Source organism: Pteronotus mesoamericanus, unplaced genomic scaffold (genome assembly GCF_021234165.1).
Source record: "Pteronotus mesoamericanus isolate MK-2021 breed Mesoamerican mustached bat unplaced genomic scaffold, CSHL_Meso_final contig_171, whole genome shotgun sequence".
NCBI classification, from domain to species: domain Eukaryota; kingdom Metazoa; phylum Chordata; class Mammalia; order Chiroptera; family Mormoopidae; genus Pteronotus; species Pteronotus mesoamericanus.
In genome coordinates, this window is record NW_026555070.1 from 1495826 (window position 1) to 1513643 (window position 17818).

At 65.4% G+C, this 17818-nt stretch overlaps 1 protein-coding gene across 1 annotated transcript in view; it reads right to left on the reverse strand.

Annotated features, from left to right (window-relative positions):
* Positions 1-387: 387 nt before the first annotated feature.
* Positions 388-17818, reverse strand: part of FLT4 (fms related receptor tyrosine kinase 4) — a 37309-nt gene continuing 19878 nt past the window's right edge. The window contains exons 11-30 of the mRNA XM_054566248.1: positions 17163-17289; positions 16011-16119; positions 14794-15156; positions 14418-14564; positions 14191-14322; positions 13904-14010; positions 13524-13659; positions 12975-13079; positions 12516-12629; positions 12269-12357; positions 11996-12146; positions 11410-11504; positions 10923-11045; positions 10649-10760; positions 9561-9660; positions 9203-9308; positions 8570-8724; positions 7578-7698; positions 4656-4738; positions 388-586 (exon numbers count right to left, since the gene is read on the reverse strand). Of these exons, the coding sequence (XP_054422223.1) occupies positions 388-586; positions 4656-4738; positions 7578-7698; positions 8570-8724; positions 9203-9308; positions 9561-9660; positions 10649-10760; positions 10923-11045; positions 11410-11504; positions 11996-12146; positions 12269-12357; positions 12516-12629; positions 12975-13079; positions 13524-13659; positions 13904-14010; positions 14191-14322; positions 14418-14564; positions 14794-15156; positions 16011-16119; positions 17163-17289 (2674 nt within the window). The remainder of the gene's footprint in view (positions 587-4655; positions 4739-7577; positions 7699-8569; positions 8725-9202; positions 9309-9560; positions 9661-10648; positions 10761-10922; positions 11046-11409; positions 11505-11995; positions 12147-12268; positions 12358-12515; positions 12630-12974; positions 13080-13523; positions 13660-13903; positions 14011-14190; positions 14323-14417; positions 14565-14793; positions 15157-16010; positions 16120-17162; positions 17290-17818) is intronic.

A 17818-nucleotide genomic window follows, 5' to 3' on the forward strand; every position in this document is an offset into this window, starting at 1 on the left:
TGACTGCCAGACCCTCCCATTCCTCCACAGAAATGGGGACCATGCTCCCACCCACCAATGAGGGCGAGGCAATCAAAGGGACATTCCCGTGGGCGTGCCTGGCCCAGGGCTGGGCCCTGTGGACCTTGAGCCAGATGGAATCTGATACGAAGGGGAGAAGGGTCCTGGGGGTCCATGGGGACGTCCTTGGCAGGTGTGGTGCGGGGATCGGGGAGCCCTGGAGCCTGGGTTTTGCTCTCCGTAGCTAGGAAGGGGTAGACGGGGGCAGGAGACGCCCCCCAGCAAAACCAAAGCTGAAGAGTGCACATCCTGGGCTGCCAGCCTCTGCTCGCCCGCCGGGCGGGCGCTGCAGGCACCCGAGGCTGCGGGGGCCTCGCCAGAGCCTCCTTAGTAGCCGCTTTCGGTGGAGAAGGGCGCGTGGGCCAGCAGGGTGCCGTCGGCCTCCCCGGGCGGCCCCGCCAGCTCCCCGTACTCGCTGTTATAGAACACCTGGCCTCCCTGTGCCGCCCGGTCAGGCCGCCGCCGCCGCCCCTGGGGGTCCGGGTGCGCCCTCGTCACGTCTGCGTCCCAGCCGGGTCCTTTACAGCTGCCGAGACAGGGAAGACGGTGTCAGCAGGAAATGAGGGGAGGAGGGACTGAACCAGGGCTGGTCAGACTGGGATCACCGAAGACTCACCTCAGGTTAAGTGAGTGAAAGCCCACGGAAAGACACATACGTGTCACTTAAATAGCCACCCAGACCGGTGTGACTGTTGGCAAACACCGGCCTTCTCTCCGTCCGGGCCAGGGGCGGGACAATGGGGACGGCCCCCTCAGCCCCCAACGCCTGCTTCTCACCTGTCCCGCCGTCTCCGTAAACAGCACCAGCACTGGCTCTGGGGCGCAGGCACCCCCGGCTGTCCTTGCCCCCCCGACCCCCACCCCCACCCCCACCCCCGCCATCTGCTCCAGCCGCACAGTGTGTCCCCGCCCCTCTCTCCACACCTGGCTGCTGCTCTGGAGCAGGCAGCTGTCACTGTGAGGTTGGTGCCACCCCCACCTGGCCCACCCTCTTCTCTCGCTCCTCCTGGCCTCCAGCCCACTCCTCGGGGGTCCTCGCAGCTAGATGTCCTTCTCCTCACCAGAGGCCCCCCGATAGCTCCCTGTCCCCTCCCCGCAGAGTGAAACCCAAGCTTCTCACACTGGCCTGGGGGCCCTGCCCGGGGCGGCCTCCCCGCCTTGCAGACGTTCCCTCCTGAGCTCTGGCTTTCTTCAAATTCTTGGAAAGTGTTGCTCTGCTGCTTTTGCTTTTGTTTTTGCTGTGCATGGTACTAGTGAAAGCTTGATGCCAACCTGACTCTTCTTCGTGAGTCGGTCGTTTTGCCCGAATTCCCAGAATGTTTAAAGTCCACTAGTTCGACTGGGATATGCCCAAGTTCGCTGTCTGGGCCCGCTTTCCAGACCCAGATTCAGGCCTTCCTTTATTTCGAAGAGTTATCTTGAATTACAGGTTTAAAATATTTAATTCTATTCTACTATTAGCATTTCCTTCTTCAGAAATTCCAATTTTGCACATACTGGATCTTTTTCTACTCAACTTTGATATCACTTTCTTTTGTGTTCTTTTTACCTCTTCATTCAGTATTTGCATTTTGTTTCCCTGACCCTCCACGGCCGTCCTGTGTCCTGCATGGGAAGCCGCACCGTCTGCAGCTCCCGGGGGCCTGGCTTCCGCGGGCGGCCTCTCCCCGTGGCGCTGCCCCTGCCATGGGCGCACTTCTGAGTTCCCAATTCCTGGCGCAGGCCTAGTTACAAGTTTAAGCCGCATTGGAGTATTTATCAGTTTTTCTCCACTTCGTTTTTTTTTGAGGGTTTACATCTACTGAAAAGTTTTTATTCTCTTTTCAGTATTTACACGAAGTCTGTATGATAATGCTTATTTTTCTGCTTGTGATTTTCTGCACTGGGGTTTCCTGCGCCCGAGTAGCTTGTGACCCCGTGGGAAGAGCTGGGCGCGTGGGCGGCTTCCTGGGTTCCTTCAGCCAGGAGGGCTGGGTCAGACCACAGCATCAGTGTCACCCTGAATTCCTTCAACTGTGTCCCCGTCTCCAAAGGCTCGATTCATGTCCTGCATTCTGTCACATTGCCCCCAGGGACGAGGTTGCTTAGCTGGGAGCGTGGGGCCCCTCCTGGCTGCTGCCGCCTACAGACTGGGATGAAATGCCACACTGTGGCCACGGTGGCTGCACGCTGAGGGGCCATCAACATCTGGGAGTGGGATGTGCTTTCTCCTGGGGGGAGCGCTGACCGGTGGAGGCAGAAAACGGGAAAGGACAGGAAGATGAAAGCCCTCCTCTCCCCCGCCCCGGGCCCCTCTGGGGCTCAGTCGACACCGGCCTGTTTGCACCTTCCATACGCCCAGTGCGTGTCCCTGGCAAGGGGCCTGCTGCCCCTCTGTGGCCCCTCACAATGTTTCCAAAGGCAGCCATGTGCAGTGTGTCACTGCGGCCGTGAGAAGAAGCTTCCGCCATGAATGGCTCCCTAGGGCGTGTGTCTGTTTTCTGGACTCTTGGTGTGCTTTTGCTGCCACAGGACTCTCATCATCTGTGATTTTCCTCTTCCTCTACCACCGGGCACCGGAGGCCACGCTCCTCAGGACGCCGCCACCCTGAAAGCAGTACCTGCCCCAGAGCCGCCCTTCCCGCGAGGCCCAGCCCCTCCCCGCCGCTGGCCCGGGGCTGGGCCGGCCTCTCCCTCGCGGCGGCCGGCGGGCTCTGCAGGCTCTGGGGCGGGCGCCCTCCTTGCTCGTGGACCAGAGCCTCCCCACTGGTGCAGCCACAGGCTCTGAGGGGCCTTATTCCACGTGTGAGCATTTGAATCGAAGGAGCTACCATCCCCTTACTCGCCCTTTCCCTGGATTACTCTTCTTGAGAGACAAAATACAGTTTGGCAAAGAACCATGAGCTGGAAACTATTTCTGTCAACGCAATTGGCGATAATTTCCCAAAACCAGGTTACTAATAGAGGTCACCCGATGGAACCAATAGAAACAAACACAGAGGCCGACGTGCCCCGCCCAGCTGCACTGTCCCTGGGCACAGGGCCCCACAAATGCCGATGTCTGCAGCCCTGCGAACTCTCTACAGGCTGCTGGGAAAACAACCAAGAGTTGGCCCTGACCCTCAAAATGAATGCACGTGTTGAAAAGGGCTCCTGGCAGCCAACGGGACTCAAATTTATGGCTGTTGCTACACAGGAGCCTCTCACATGAGCCGCGCCTCAGGGAGAAGCCTGCACTGAACTGCCCGCCTGCACGGTGTCCCTGTCCTGGGCATCAGCCCTTCTTATACAGGAGCTCCTGGGATTGTCATTCAACCAATGGGGCTGAGACTTTCCTTGTCCAATCAGAGCTGTGCAGAGCTAACCTCATTAGCATTTTCATGGACACTGATCAGAGAAGTTCCATTCCAACCAAACAGGATGCTGTTTTGGGGGCCAATTAAACGGTGAGGATTTAAAAACCTTCATCTGCAGGAGAACAAACCCACTGAGGACCAGGCAGGACTCCTCTCCGTACAAGTCCGCTCCCCTCTGGCTCAGGTGCACGGTGCCTGTCCCCAAAGACCGCGGACGGCCGCTCCCCTGCGGGAGCTCGATCGCCGAGGCTGGCTCTCGGGACCAGAGCCGTCCCGCCAGCCAGGGCCTTGTGCCCGGGCGCCCACAGCCCTGCTGCTCCACAGCCATGCTGCTTAGCGATCGAGCTGTTGGCACTGAGTAAAGGCTTCTTATTCACTGCGCCCCAAACTGGGGCCTCCTGTGGGCATTGAGTGGGTGCCAAGGGCCATCGGTGGACCTTGGTTAGGTTGTGGAGGTCATACACACACCTACCAGAAAGGCGAACAAGGACATCGACAACACCAATGACACAAATAAGTACTTGTGGTTTCGGGTGCAGCACAGGCAGAAGCCAAGAACGGCTCTGGGCAGCGGCGTTGGGCGCCAGAGCGGGGCTGCTGGCGGCGCAGGGCCGGAGGCGGGCGGGGGAGGGGGAGGCACGCCGGGCGGGCGGCGGGAACTGCGTCGCAGGCCGGCCTCTGGAGCAGCCGCGGGCACGCCCACCATCACAGCGAGCCAGCAGATGGCCTCGCTATTTTATCTATAGCCTTAAAAGTTTAAATATTCAGTATTTTGGGGGCTAGCTTGTTGGGCAAATGGTGATGGCTTTCTCTGCAGGTCTCCTTCTGTGCAGGATTTCTCCGTGACTGCATTCTTATCAAAATAGGACACCCGCACGTCCAGGTTCCACGACCTGTCCGGCTGCAGCGACCACTGGGCGAGGTCTGGGGCCCCGGGGCCGCGGTGGTCTGCCCTGGCTGTGGAGGGCCACGCACACGCACATGGGGCGGGGGGCACACTTGGCTTTACCAAGAGGTGGTGTCTGAGCACCTGCCAAACGGGAGGGAGGTGGCGGGGTGGGCCCGGGTGGGCTGGGCAGGACGGGGCGGGGGCTCCTGCGGGAGGGCTGGCGGTCAGAGGCCTGGAGTCCCGGAGTGCATTGTCTCAACCACACAAGAAGGCGATAGGGAGCCAGAAGTTTCAGGTAAGAGAGTGACAGGAACACGCTGGCCCGGCCGCCTCCCTGGACCCCTTGGGCGGAGGGGCTCAGGAAGTCCTACCTGAGCCTGGCTTCTGTGTGCCTGCTCTCCAGCCGCTCAAGCTCCTCGGAGGCCAGCACCATCCCGCTGTCTGTCTGGCTGTCCTGTGAGGAGAGAGCAAGCCAAGGCTCTGGGCCCGCCGAGGCCAGCGGCCGGCGCCCGCCCCTGCAGGACGGGACGGGTTCTCAGGCGCCCGCACTGCTGCCAACCTCACGTGTCCTGTGAGTAGGGAACTGGCATGTGTCCCCTGCCTGAAGCTCGCCAGGGAGGGTCGTCACCCGCCCTCACACAGGGAGAAACAGGTCTGAGGGCCCGCCGGGCCGCGCTCAGGAGGTAGCAAAAGCTGGGACGCCCCACGTGGGGGGACCTACAGGGCAGCTATACACGTGTCCGGTGTTAGACAGGACAGGTGTCTCCAGGTCCGAACAGTCCTTACTAAATGCCACTCTCGCTAAACGTTACAATGGAGCACAGTATTTGGAGGCCAGCTGTAAATGGGGTAAACTTGAGAGGAACTCACACCAGATAAATGCAGTCAACTGCCAAGAAGAAATCAAGGTATGATTGACCAAACAGTGTATCAAGGCAGGGCCTACGCCTCCCTTCAAGGAGACAGAGCTTTGGATTTGCCCACCATCGCCTTTACTTGGTGCAAGCAAGAAAAACCACCTGCGACCACCGCCCCTAGTTTCTTGAACAGAGCAGCCCAAGCAGCGAACCCTGCGAGATCGGGAGCAAACCTGGCGACTCAGATGGGGCCCCCGCAAGGTCGCCCTCCCGGCCCGCTGTGGGCGCTCGGGCGCGCAGCGGGCAGCGGGCAGCGGGCAGCAGCTGCGGGGGCGTCCGCCGCGTCTCCGTGGGACGAGGCCTGTTCTGGGGGCGGCTCCGGCTCAGTGCTGCCCCCGGAACGGCTGTCCGGCCACCTCGACGGCGACGCAGCGGGGCACCTGAAACCACTTCCCGCTTCGGAGGGGAGGTGGGTAGGACAGCAACTGGGCCCACTTTAATTAGACTGTCTACTCCTGTTTTGGGAACAGGGCTGTTGGTTCAGGCGCACGCTTGGTCCCCGGCTGGCCAGGCAGGAGCTGTGCCGGGGGCCGGCCCGCAGCAGCCGGGGCCGCCCTCGGCCTGAGCCCGGGAGGCGGAGGAACGCCCGCTGGGCAATGCACGGCGGCCCCGGCGGCCGTCTGGGGCGGCTGTCTGTCCTGCAGGAGTCGGACTGTGTTCTCGTGCCTGGTCTGCCTTACGTGGAAATGGGTCGGCTACGGGAAACTCATTCAATCCCCGAACACAGCCTCAGGTGCTTTCATTCTTCAGAATCGTGTTTAAAAAGCTCTGTTAATTTGACTTAAAGATATTAAGCACTTACATAAATTAAGAAATGTAATCAGCAGTCAATGGTGGGAAGGGCTCCAGGCGGAGCATCTGGGAGGCACCGCCCTCTAAGCGCGGCTTCTCGGCTTTCCCGGCAGCGGCCGCGGCAGCCCACACACCAGCCTCTGCCCTGCACCCCCGCCCCGCGTCCACCCCAGGAGGGCCCTGGCTGGAGCAGCCGTGCCAGGGCGACCCCGCGATGGGAAGTAGGGGTGGCGTCCCCGCAATTTCCTGCCCGCGGGAGGCTCCCGCCGGACCGGCCGCGCCGCTTTCATGGGGAGCCTTGTGGCTTCCGGGGAGGAGACCGGGGCCAGCGGGGCTGCGCGGCGAAGGGCTGGCCGTGGGGCTCAGGGGCCAGCCTGTGGCCGATGGGGTAAAGATACATGTTTGGGTTCCACGGGAAGAGTTACTGGTTTATCTATGAACTCTTCGAAAGAGACTCTCGCTGCTCCTCTTCCTCTGAAGGACAGGGAAGAAAATGACAAGCCGCGTCTCTCTGAAGAGTCCCCCTGGCATAAGGAGGTGTTCTGTGAGCAGGGCTGGTTCCAGAAATTCTACCACAGGTGCGGTGACTGAGGCCAAACATCCGAGCAGAAGGGAAAACGAAATGAAACAAAGATTGCCTGCCTGGATTGGTGCCCAAAAAAGAGAGAAAAGCCTGCTGCGGTTTGACAGTGCCGTCCGAGTCCGCTGTGCTGGACTTGCAGAGTGAGGCAGGTAGAGTCAACCACATGTATGTGTTTTCAGTAACAGAGGCCAAAAGGGTGGGCTTCCCAGCCACAAGGCGTGGGAGGGAGATGGAAAAACACAGCACATTAAATTGCGTTAGGTAGGACTTTAAAGTGGCCTTACCAAGGGACTTAGGGGCTCCCTGCCCACCCGCCTACGGCGTGGCTTCGGGGGCACTGACCCTGGGCGGGCACACAGCCACGCACTCCCTGGTGCCAGAGCCCAATCAAGCCCAGGCGACTGCGAGGCCTCTGCTTCTGCCCCAGCAGCAGCTCATTAGGCCCCCTCCTCCAAAGCTGGGGGGGCGGGGCAGGGGGCGGTGAGAGAGCTCGCTCTCTGCAGCCGCAGGCAGGACAAGGTGCTTCGAGGCGGTGCCCGTCCCCAGGGCGGCCCCCGCTCAGCCGGGGCACAGGCCCACTTTGGGGGGAGCCACCGACTGGTGGCAGAACGGCTGCCCGGGCACCGCCCTGCTGGGCAGCCCCGGGTTCGGTCCCGGCCGGGGGACAGCACGCTGCTCAGTGTGGGCTGGCACGGGGGTGGCGGGAGGGAGGCCACGCCGCCGAGCCTCCCTCTCAGCAGGTCGAGGCTGGCAGCCGGGCACTGGGCCTGTCCTCTGCCCCTCCCGGGCCCACCTGTCTGGGACGTGGGGGCCCAGCCTCGGCGAGGCCGTCTCAGCCCATCTTCTCTCGGAGCCCTGACGCCAGGGGCTGAGGGGCCGGACCGTCACTGCTGGGAGAGAGGGCTGCGGCCGTGCGGGGGCACCCAGGCCCCGGGCATCCCTGCCGCCTGCCTCCCTGCAGAGCAAGCCCTGAGTTGGGGTGCGCATCCCCCTCCACTTACTGCTGAGGCCTTGTAGGTTGTTGGGGTCATAGGAAATTCTTCGAACGTTTTCATCCTGGAGGGACCCTGGGTCTGAGTCCCTCTGGCCAGGCTCCCGGGAAAAGTCACACAATTGTAGTATCTGTGGGGAGCAAACAGAAATTGCTGAAGGGACACCCCAGCACCCCTCCCGGAAGCTCGGCGGCCTGTCCCACCCCAGGTCCCCCTGGGAGGCACCCAGGCCTGGGGCTGCAGCGCTGCCCTGGCTCCTCCTGGGCCCTCCCACTTCCCTGCAGGAGGACGAAACCGGAGGCCGCTGCCAGGCGGGCGGGGGGCAAGGCAGGCCGTGCCGGCGCTGCAAGCCACCGCCTGGTGTGTGTGTATGTGCGTGCATGGGCACGCGCGCGTGTAGACACTGGTGGAAGGAGCCTGGTAAGAACCAGCGGGCCTTTCCTGTGCCCAGGCCGGGCCCTGCTCCGCATGGGTACATGGGCGGGAGTCTCGGGACCCCCCTCAGCAAGGCCGGCGGGAACCGGAGTGCACACGGCCACCACGAGGGGCCTGTGGGACCGCAGGCTGCCTTCTCAGTCCTGGACTCCGGCCGGGGGGCCCGCCCTGCTCCCAGGGTCTCTGTCAGTGGCCCTGGGGCCTCAGCAGCCCCCTCTCTTCCCTTCCTGCGAAGTGGAGCTGGCCTGGCCACTGTGCCCCGGAAGGGCACTCGCTCTAAGCTGGAGAGTCGGGGAGAGGACAGGAGCCTGCGCAGGGAGGACAGAGGGCAGAGAGGAAGACCCAAGAGGCACAGCCAGGAGCGAAGCTGAGGCCACGTGGCCCTGCAGGGTCCCCGAGGCCAACCAGGGGCAGTGCCATCAGTCACTCTGCAGTTGGATGTGGCACATAGTGGCCTCTCACACCCTTGTAGTTTGCTTTTTCCTTGATGACCGATAAGGATAAAAGACACCACGGCCAAACCATTCTCGCTGCTGGGGGAGCCACTGGCCCCGGGGGCAGCTGACCTGGCGGCCACGCTGTGCCGGTACAGGCTCGGCCAGCTGCCCTCCTCAATGGCGTCGGCCTTCGCAACGTGCAGGGCCGTGGTGGACGCCTGCAGGAAGCCGCCTTCCTCAAGGCTCAGGCCGCCGGGCGCCACACCGTCCTCCGCTTCCTCCTCCTGGGGGCGGGAATGGGAGAGCGGCAGGGTCAGGGCCACCGCGGCCCCACAGCCGCTCAGGCGCTCGGGGCTGCGGGTGCCCCTGGCCTGAGAAGGGCTGGGCGCCGAGGGCTCCGAGGAGGCAGGGCAGGGTGCCCTGGGCACCCAGCTCTGCAGCCGCAGGGACCAGCGCCAGCGCCTCCCGCCCGCTTCCTGAGGCACGACTGGACGCCAAGGCCCACGGGGTGGCAGGCCGCCCTGCTCGCTGTCCTGGGTCCCAGAGCGCCATGGGGCCGAGCCAGCCCTGAGCGCCCCAGGGGAGGGACACACCAGGCAGGGCAGGCGCAGAGTGGCAGGAGGTGGAGGTGTTGGGGGGCGGAGGGGAAGGAGCACATCACTTCTGCTCAGAGCATGGAACTCCTCGAGGCCAGGCCGGGCTTGGACCATACTGCGTGGCGGCCGGAGACCGCTGCCGCAGCGAGGGGCCGAGCGGGCTCACCTGCGGGCCCCCGCCCAGCAGCAGGTCCCCCAGCATCTCCACCAGCTCCGAGAAGGCAGGCCTCTCTTTGGGGTCTCCAGACCAGCAGCTCAGCATGATGCGGCGTCTGTGGGAAGGCGCGGCCGGACTGGGTGTGAGGGACCGCGCCCTGCGCCGGCAGACCCAGCCCCCTCAGCCCTCCCACCCACTGCCCGACCCCTGGGCTCGGGCACCCGCTGTGCCCCTGCCTTGGGGGAGGACTGAGAGCCCGTGCCTGCAGGCCGCCCCGCCACGCCTGCCTGCACCTCCTCCCTACCCACACGCCCTCTTCCGCCCCCTCTCCGGGCGCCCAAAGCCTGCTTGGCCAGCAGAGACTCACATGGCCGGAGTGGCCAGTTCTGGGGCCCTCATCCGGGTGCCCTCTTTCAGCTGCTGGCAGAACTCCTCGTTGATCTGCACCCCAGGGTACGGGGAGGCTCCTGGCAGCAAGAGGGGGAGGGGGAGGTGGCTGGGGAGCAGGGGCTACTGCTCGGCCCGGCTTCCCAAGTGGCTCCGCCCTGGCCCCAGGGCGGCACTCGTCCTGCAGCTCCTGGCGGGGCCTGGGTGAGGCGCCCCCTCCTCCGGGCCAGTCCTCCTTGGGTTCCGGCAGGAGCGCGGCACTGCCCTGGCAGCGAGGCCTTGCACCGTATCCGCAAAGGCAGGGTTCCAGGAGCGTCAGGGCCCTGGGGCCTTGTGGCCCCCCGGCCGCCCCAGAGGGCCACCCAGCAGGACCACGCCCACCCTTGCACGAAGCCCCGCACGGCTTCCCTTGCACGGACACCCCAGGCCCTCACCGGCCCAGCATGGCCCCAAGGAGCTGCCAGGGCCGCCTCTCCTCCCTCTCGCTGCATCTGTTGATGCAGCGCTGCCCACCCTCCACTCACAGGGGCCCGGCCCTGGCTGCTGTCCTCCCAGGCCCGCCCGCCTCAGCGCACCCCTCACCAGCCTGGCCCCGGGCCCCGGCCCCCGGCCCCCGTCCTTCCTGGGCGCCCCACACTCTCACTTCAGTAACAGCACCCATCCTGCCTGCTCGCTGCCTCGCCCACCCCTCCTGCCCGCAGCACAGGGTCTCCCTCATCTCAGCCCCCGCAGGGCCTGGCCCCCACATGGGGCTCACAGCAGCAGGCGAGGCCCCAGGGCGGGCACCCAGACCCTTGCAGCCCCTCCCTAGCCCTGGAAGCAGAAGCAGCGCCCCACAGCCGGCGCAGAAGGGCTCCGCCGGGAGGGGGGCTGTGGCGGACCTGCTGTGCCTTGCCCGGCACCCTCCCGCGCGGCTGGGGTGGCCATGCTGGGGGGTCGCAGGCGGCTCCCAGAACGACCTGGGCTGTGTGCTCGGGCTGCCCAGCCCCCTGCCTGCACCACAGGCTGGTGGTGCCTGGAGCTGGAGGTCCCACCAGTCCCCACCCCTGCCCCCTGCCCTGCACGCACCCAAGGAGAAGATCTCCCAGAGCAGCACCCCGAAGGACCACACGTCGCTCTGCGTGGTGTACACCTTGTCGAAGATGCTCTCGGGCGCCATCCACTTCAGGGGCAGCCGGGCCTGCGGGGGGCGGAGGGGTTCCTGGTCCTCGGCGTCGTCCCCACTCCCTGCCTCAGACGCCCGGCAGGTCACTGGGGCCCCTGCCAGCCCTCAGGCTCTCCCTGTGGGCAGCAGGGAGTCCCCACACCGCTCCCAGTCAGGAGGCCAGCCGCCCGCACTCACGCTGCCCTTGCGCACGTAGTCAGGGTCCTTGTAGATGTCCCGGGCCAGGCCGAAGTCACAGATCTTTACCACATCGCTTTCTGACAGCAGGATGTTCCGAGCAGCCAGGTCTCTGTGGATGCACTAGGGGCGCAAGCCCGTGAAAAGGGCAGTCGGCGAAGGCCCCTGGGGCGGGGGCCCTGCTCCTCCCACCACAGATCTTTGGACACCCCAGGACGCGCCACGTGCAGGGCTCGTGGAGGTGTGGGGGCGGCAGAGGCGGCTGTGAGGCGGGACAGACTCTGATTGCACACCCAGTTCTGCCGCCGACCAGCTGGAAGTCCTGGGGAGCCATGTCCGCCAGGGCGGCTGTTTTCTCCGCCAAGCAGCCAAGCAGTAGAAACGCACCTTGACCTCAGGGTCACTGTGGGGTGAGCTGGGGCTGCTCACATCATGGTGCGCTGGTGGGTCCCCTTCTCCCCTCTGAAGGGCCTGCCAGGGCAGTCACCTTGCGGGAGGCCAGGAACTCCATGCCTCGGGCCACCTGGAAACTGTAGCAGACAAGGTCTTCCATGGTCAGCGGGCTCAGCCACAGGTCCTCGGCTGCACGAAGGAGCAAGGTGGGCTCAGGAGAGGTCCCCTCCAGGGTCCCCCAACTCCGCACCACCCCAAAGGCTGTCCGTTCACCCAACCCTCGCTGCCTCCCTCGCCGCCAGGGCTCTGAGGCCCCTGGCACCAGCCAAAAAGCACCCAGGCCTCTCCCCGCCCCTCAGTCTGCGCTCTCCGCTCTCTGCGACTCCACTGCTTGCAGGTCAGAGAGGGGGCCGCCCCGCGGGACCCCTGCACAGCTGCGGCCACTGTCTGCCCCACCGCCCTGTCTGCAGGGCAAACTCCCGCTCATCCAGGGATGCCCAAAACAAACATTAAAAGTGTCTATGAAAGCTGTCCCCGGGGTCCTTCCTAAGGTGAACCCACTACCCCCTCCCATGCAAGCCTCTCCAGGAGGGCCCCCGGCCAGCGCATGCCGCTGTCCCCTGCCCATGAGGTATCATGATGCCAGCCCCGTCGTGGGCAAGAGGAAGCCAGGCTCTTACCGTCGGGGGCCGGAGGGGGCCGCTCCGCCCTGCCCTTGCCCGGCAGCAGCCTCGCAAAGAGCGCCCTTTCACCGCTCCCGGGCAGCCTGCGGTCGGCCCGCGCGCCCTCCACCATGGCGCGGAAGCGCCTTCGCTGCTCGGAGGATTTCTCCTGCGGATACACAAAGCGGGTCGAAGCGGAGGCCCGCCACCACGGCAAAGGCAGCGCCCCAGCCCGCCTTGGCACTCCCCGGCTCACCGCAGGGCTCTGGCCCTGGTAGGCTGTCCACTTACCGCGTAGGGGCTAAAGGCCTCCCTCTTGGCCCGCAAAAAGTTGGAGAGGTTGCCGTATTTGCAGAACTCTACGATCACCATGAGGGGCCCTGGGGCGGGGCGGGGCGGGGGCGGGGTGTGTGGTGAGCAGGGCGCGCGGAGGGCTAGCACCGCAGCAACTTCCCTGCCCCAAGCCGGCCGACTCCTCACACCCGCAGACCCAGTGCTCCGCGGCCTCGCCTCCCACGCAGGGCGCGGGACCCCGTACCGTTAGGCTTGGTGCACGCCCCCAGGAGGTTGACCACGTTGAGGTGGTTACCGATGTGGATTAGGATCTTGAGCTCCGACATCAGGGCGCGGTGCTCGCTGGCTGTGGCGCCCTCTGGAGGGGACACAGGGGCTTCGCGTGGTGCCAGGTCCGCCCGCCTCGCCCCCGGGCCTGCGCTTAGCCCAGGCACCTTGGGCGCCCTTGCCCAGTGGGGCGCAGGGTCCCAGCACCGCCCGGCCGCCCCTCCGAGGCAGGAGGTTCAGGTGGGACTGGGAAAGATGACTCAGACCTGAGCCCCAGGCCCAGCTCTGCCGCCCACGGACTCCCCTGCAGAGCCCTGTGTGAGACCCTGGCTCCCAGCCCCAGTGCCTCTTCCTGCACCGCCTTGCTACCAGCCCACCCAGAGCTGCTGCTCCTCACCAGCTCGCCGACCCCTCCCTCTGCTGGCTGACCCCTCACCTTTCAGCATTTTCACGGCCACGGTGTCACAGCTGCTGCCCTTGTTGATTCCAAAAGCAGAGGCTTCCACCACCTTCCCGAAGGCCCCGTGGCCCAGGACCCTCCCTGTGGGGGCGGGGAGCAGGGTCCAGGTGAGCTGCATGGAGGGGAGGACGGAGAGGGATGGGCAGCAGGGGCAACCGTGTGGAGGGCCAGGAAGGAAGGCCCAGGACCAGGGAGGAAGGTCGGGGGCCCCTCTGCCAAACAGGAAGGGCCTGGGGAGCCGCGCAGGCAGAGGGAGAGGACAGGCCAGCAGGAAGCCCTGCATCCTCCCCGGCAGGTGTGGTGGGCCCACCCGGCGCGGAGCAGCAGGCCGTGACCCCGGGGCCTGGGAACTGGGAACCCTGGCTGTGGCTCTGGGGTGCGCACCCAGATGGATAGGTCAGGCCAGGCGGGGGCCAGGCGGGACTCTCTGGCGTGAGTTCTGAGAATGGACGGGCCGCAGGGCCCCAGCCTGCGGCCTCTGCCAGGTGGGACTGGGGGCGGGGGCACGCTGGGTGCTGGCCTCACCAAGGTGCAGCCGATCCCGGGGGAACTCCCACTGGCTGGCATCGTAGGGTAAGTATTCACACTGCTCCTCCAGGGGCACCTCCCCGGGGTCCATGATGATGGACAGGTAGCCGGTCTTGATATCTGCGTGGGCTGGCTGGGGGTCGGGGGTGGGGGCAGCTCACTGGTTAGGCTGTACCTCCGTGGCTCAGGGACAACTCAGTCCCGGGCAAGTGGGACTCTCCATCAGGGAGAGGACAGTGGTACAAACAACCTCTGTTCCCATAAGAGCCCAACACAGAGGGTCAGGGAGGTTTCCAGGGAGGTGAGGGTCCCAGGTTAGCCGGGACAGGGACCTTACTCCTTATCTCGTGGGCTGCGCAGGGGGAAGAAGCACTCACCCTCCTCATATTACAGAAAATGACAAGGAGGAGGACCCAGAAGAAGACGGCGATGACCCCGGTGCCCACAAGGATCACGATCTCCATGCTGCCTTTATCCTCGGAGCCTGAGTGAGCAGACATGGCCGCGTGTGCGTGTGTGTGTGTGTGTGTGTGTGTGTAGAGGGTGCAGCCCCCGCCTGAGTGCCCCTTCTGGTGGGAACGACTTTAGACTTTAGTGAGATGGCCACGAGAAGGCACCAAGTGCGGGTGGGATGTGGGTGAGGGGGCGCAAGAGCAGGCCGGACCTTCCACAGCCACGCTGGCAGAAGAGTTGACGCAACCCTTGGCGTTGCACACGCTGCACAGGTAGCGGCCCGCGTCCTCCTCGCGCACGCGCTGGATGCTCAGCCTCTGGTTCGAGTCCGCCAGGTCGATCCCTGCAGGAGGCCGGTGCACGTTCGAGCTGAGTTGGCCTGGGGCCCTGGCCTCCTGAGCCTCCGCACCCCGCTCTTCAGCCGGGTCCACCCCCTACCGGACTCTTCCTCCAGCAGCCTCTCGTCTTTGTACCACAAGATGCTGGGCACATGCGTCCCAGCCACCGGGCACCGCATCTCCAAGGAGTCGCTCACGTTCACCAGGAGGTCCGTCAAGTTCTGTGTAAGCCGCGGGGCTTCCAGGGCTGGAGGCGGGAGTCGAGAGGGAGCTAAGCCAGTGCGGAAAGCCGGAGGGCCTAGGGAGGGGCCCTCGGAAAGCGTAAGTTGAAAGGAGGGGCAGGGTTTGAGAGCGAGGGGGAGGCTGGGAGGCGATGCTGCCTGCCCCACAGAGGGCCACCTGGCGCCTGCCGGGCCGGGCCAGGAGGCTACGTGGGAAGCGATGCCCGCTCTCCCCCTCCGGCCCTGCCGCCTCACCCTGCACCGACAGGTACTTCTTGTGGCAGTGCTTGTCCTGGCTGTGGCGGTCCTGCACCTCGCACACGTAGTCGCCCTCGTGCTCAGGCGCCACGTGGGGGATGGTCAGACTGAGCGTGGCGTGGCGCGCCCCGGGCGCTGCCTGCTCCAGGCTGGCGGCCAGCGGCGTGGCGAACAGGTGCACGTTCTTGCAGTCGAGCATCAGTGGGTTCCCGTGTGCGTCATGCAGCGTGGACAGGTTGAGGCGGTACCAACGCAGGTGCTCATACGTGTAGTTGTCCGCCTGGCAGCTCAGGCGCACGGCCTGGCCCTCTATGGGCTCTTCCGACGGCTCCGATTCAATGCTGAAGCCGTCGGGGATGGCTGGGGGCGAAGGGGGAGCTGCTGGGGCACCGCACCGGCGATACTGTGACGCGTCTGCCAGGTGCTCGCTCATCCTTTCCCAGTGGCCTTGGGACTCACCCAGCTCTCCACCCAGGGGCAGCGCCCAGAGCCCGCTCCACTCCCTTCAGTGCCCCTCAGCGGCCACGGGGGCGACCTCCCCGCGCCCTCCTGCGCGTGCCCCGCCCGCCTGGCTGCTGTCCCACCCTCCCAGTGAGATCCTTGTCACCAGGCTCCGTGGGCCCCAGTCCCCATCCTGCCCCACCGTTGGCCGCGCCGCACCCCTGCCCCCTCCTGGAGACACGCCCTTGTCTGGCTGCCTGGGCAGCAGCCTTCGCACTCCAGTTTCCTCTGGCCGCTCCTCGTCAAGTCCCCGGGAGCTCCTCTCCCTCCTCCACCCAGAGTGTTCTCTCTGGCTCCACCTTTCCCCCGGGTCCCCTTGCACCCCTAGGCCTGGTGACTTCCCTTTCATCAAGTTCTTAGCTTCCCAGAGGTCACTAACATGTTAGAAAACCCGAGGAAACTATGGGCCTTCTCCCAGGGCAAAGCGCTCTGGTGAGCCGCCCCTTCCGATCCCAGGCCGGGGGAGGGGGGAGTGGGGCGGGCGGCGGGACAGCACCCCCGGGGGTGCAGAGGGCACAGCTCCGTCCTGTGGACCAGCCCCAGTGCATATGCCTTGCTCTCCAAGTCTATCCCTCCTGCCCAGACCTCTCTCCTGGGTGCTCCGCGGTCACCAGACCTAAGCGGCCCCACCTGGCCTCCTCCTCGCCCAGGCCTGTCTTCCTCCCACGCCCACCCGCTCTCTGACCCCCGCCAGGCCTGCCCAAGCCACTCACTGGTCACGTAGAAGTAGATGAGCCGCTCGTCCTGGCCCACCTTGTTGAAGACCACGCACTTGTACATGGCGGACACGTTGGCGTCCTGGATCACCAGCTTGCTCACCGTCTGCGCAAAGCACAGGCAGAGGGCCTGTTTCCTGCCCCAGTTCCCCCACCAACTCCCCTTTCCGCATGGAGGCTGCCGTCCCCACCGAGTCATGGGGAAACCGAGGCTCTGAACTGCAGTTGACAGAGCTCAGAGACAGGACAAGGGACGGAAGGTGTAGAAGAGGAAGCAAGGCTTTGGGCAGCCGAGGTGGGTGGGGGGTGCTCCTCGGAAAGGCCAGGGGACAGTGCTGTGGATGGCTGACATCAGCAGGGTAGGGTTAGGGGGTGGCGACAGGCGGGGCCAGAGGGACCCTGGCTGTGGATGGGCTTGGGCTGTGGCCTTCTCAGGAGGGCCAGGGGCCTGGGGGCTGGGGTGGTCCAAGCCAAGGTCAGGAGTCAGGAAGAGCAGCAGGTCACTGTGTGAGACCCGTGGGGTGTGCACACATTGGCTCCAGGGCTGCCCACGACACCTGTCCCCGTGCCACGGGAAGTCGGGGGTGGGGAGGCTGGGCCCTAGGCTTCCAGAAGGGCTCTGGCCTGGGGAGCAGGAAGCGTGAAAGCAGGGCAGGAGAGAGGGCCCTAAGCCCTGCCTACCATCCAAAGACGCCCCCCCCCAGCCCACTCTAAGCTGGGCACTTCCTGGCCAGGCCTGGAACAGGAAGAGGCTCTGGAGGTGTGTAGGAAAACAGGAAGTGACTGTAGGAAGTGGGTGCCTTTGTTCGGTCCCCTCCCCCGCCTGGCGTCTTCTAAGCATCGCCCCCAAGGCTGGCCAATGGCTCAGCAGCCTTTGGTAGGGACCAGGCCCACCCCCAGCCTGGAGCCTGTGGGAGGCTGGAGCCCTCGGCCTGGCAGGCAGCCTTGAACCTCACCTCCCTCGTCTAGGAAGCAGCCGGCCCTCCCCCACGCACAGGCCGGGAAGCTGTGGCCCAGAGATGCCCCAGAAGGGCCATACCCCAGCTGTCCCTGCAGAGCCCTGCAGGCGCGGTGGGAGCCACGAGGGCCAGGAGCGGCCCCCTCCCCAGCCCCCCGCCCCCGCCGGGCAGTGGCACAGCTGGCCCGCACCTTGTTCTTCCCCTCCACAAACTCGGTCCAGGTGTCTAGGCTCTCAATGGGGTTCACAGCGTCCTGCGTGGTCACCCCCGTCCAGTCCCGGCACTGTAGCATGTGGTCCCGCTGTCGCCGCCGGCTGCTGGGGACGAGGATGGACAGGGCCCGTCAGAGGTGTGGCGGGGAGGGGCCGTGTTGTCATGCTCAGGGTCCCCTCCTGCGCTGTGGTGGGGAAGGCGGCCTTTGGCTGGGTGAGCAAGGGTGCAGGGACACTGGCTTCCGGAACACTCTCGCTCGCTCTATGCACTCCGGGCCCGAGGCGGCTCTGTGGTCCCCTGCTCACCCCCACTTGTGTGTGCCCCTCCTGCAAGGTCTGCCCAGACCCCCGGGGCAGCAGTGGGCGCCCCTGCCCCAGGCAGCCCCCTGCCTCCCTCCCTCCCTCCCTCCCTCCTTTCCCAGAGCTGCAGCCCCTCGCTGGGCCAGGTGGGTCTGGGCCTCCCCCTAGGGGCTGGGCCTCTGAGGGCGGCTCTTCCCTGCCTGGGGCACTGCCGCTTGGTGCAGAGCATCAGACGGAAGCCAGTTTGGAGGTGCCGGCCATGACTCACAGTCGTGTGATCGAGGGGAATCGCTTGCGGGCCGGGGATGTTGCGGGCGGGCTCAGGCCTAAGGCC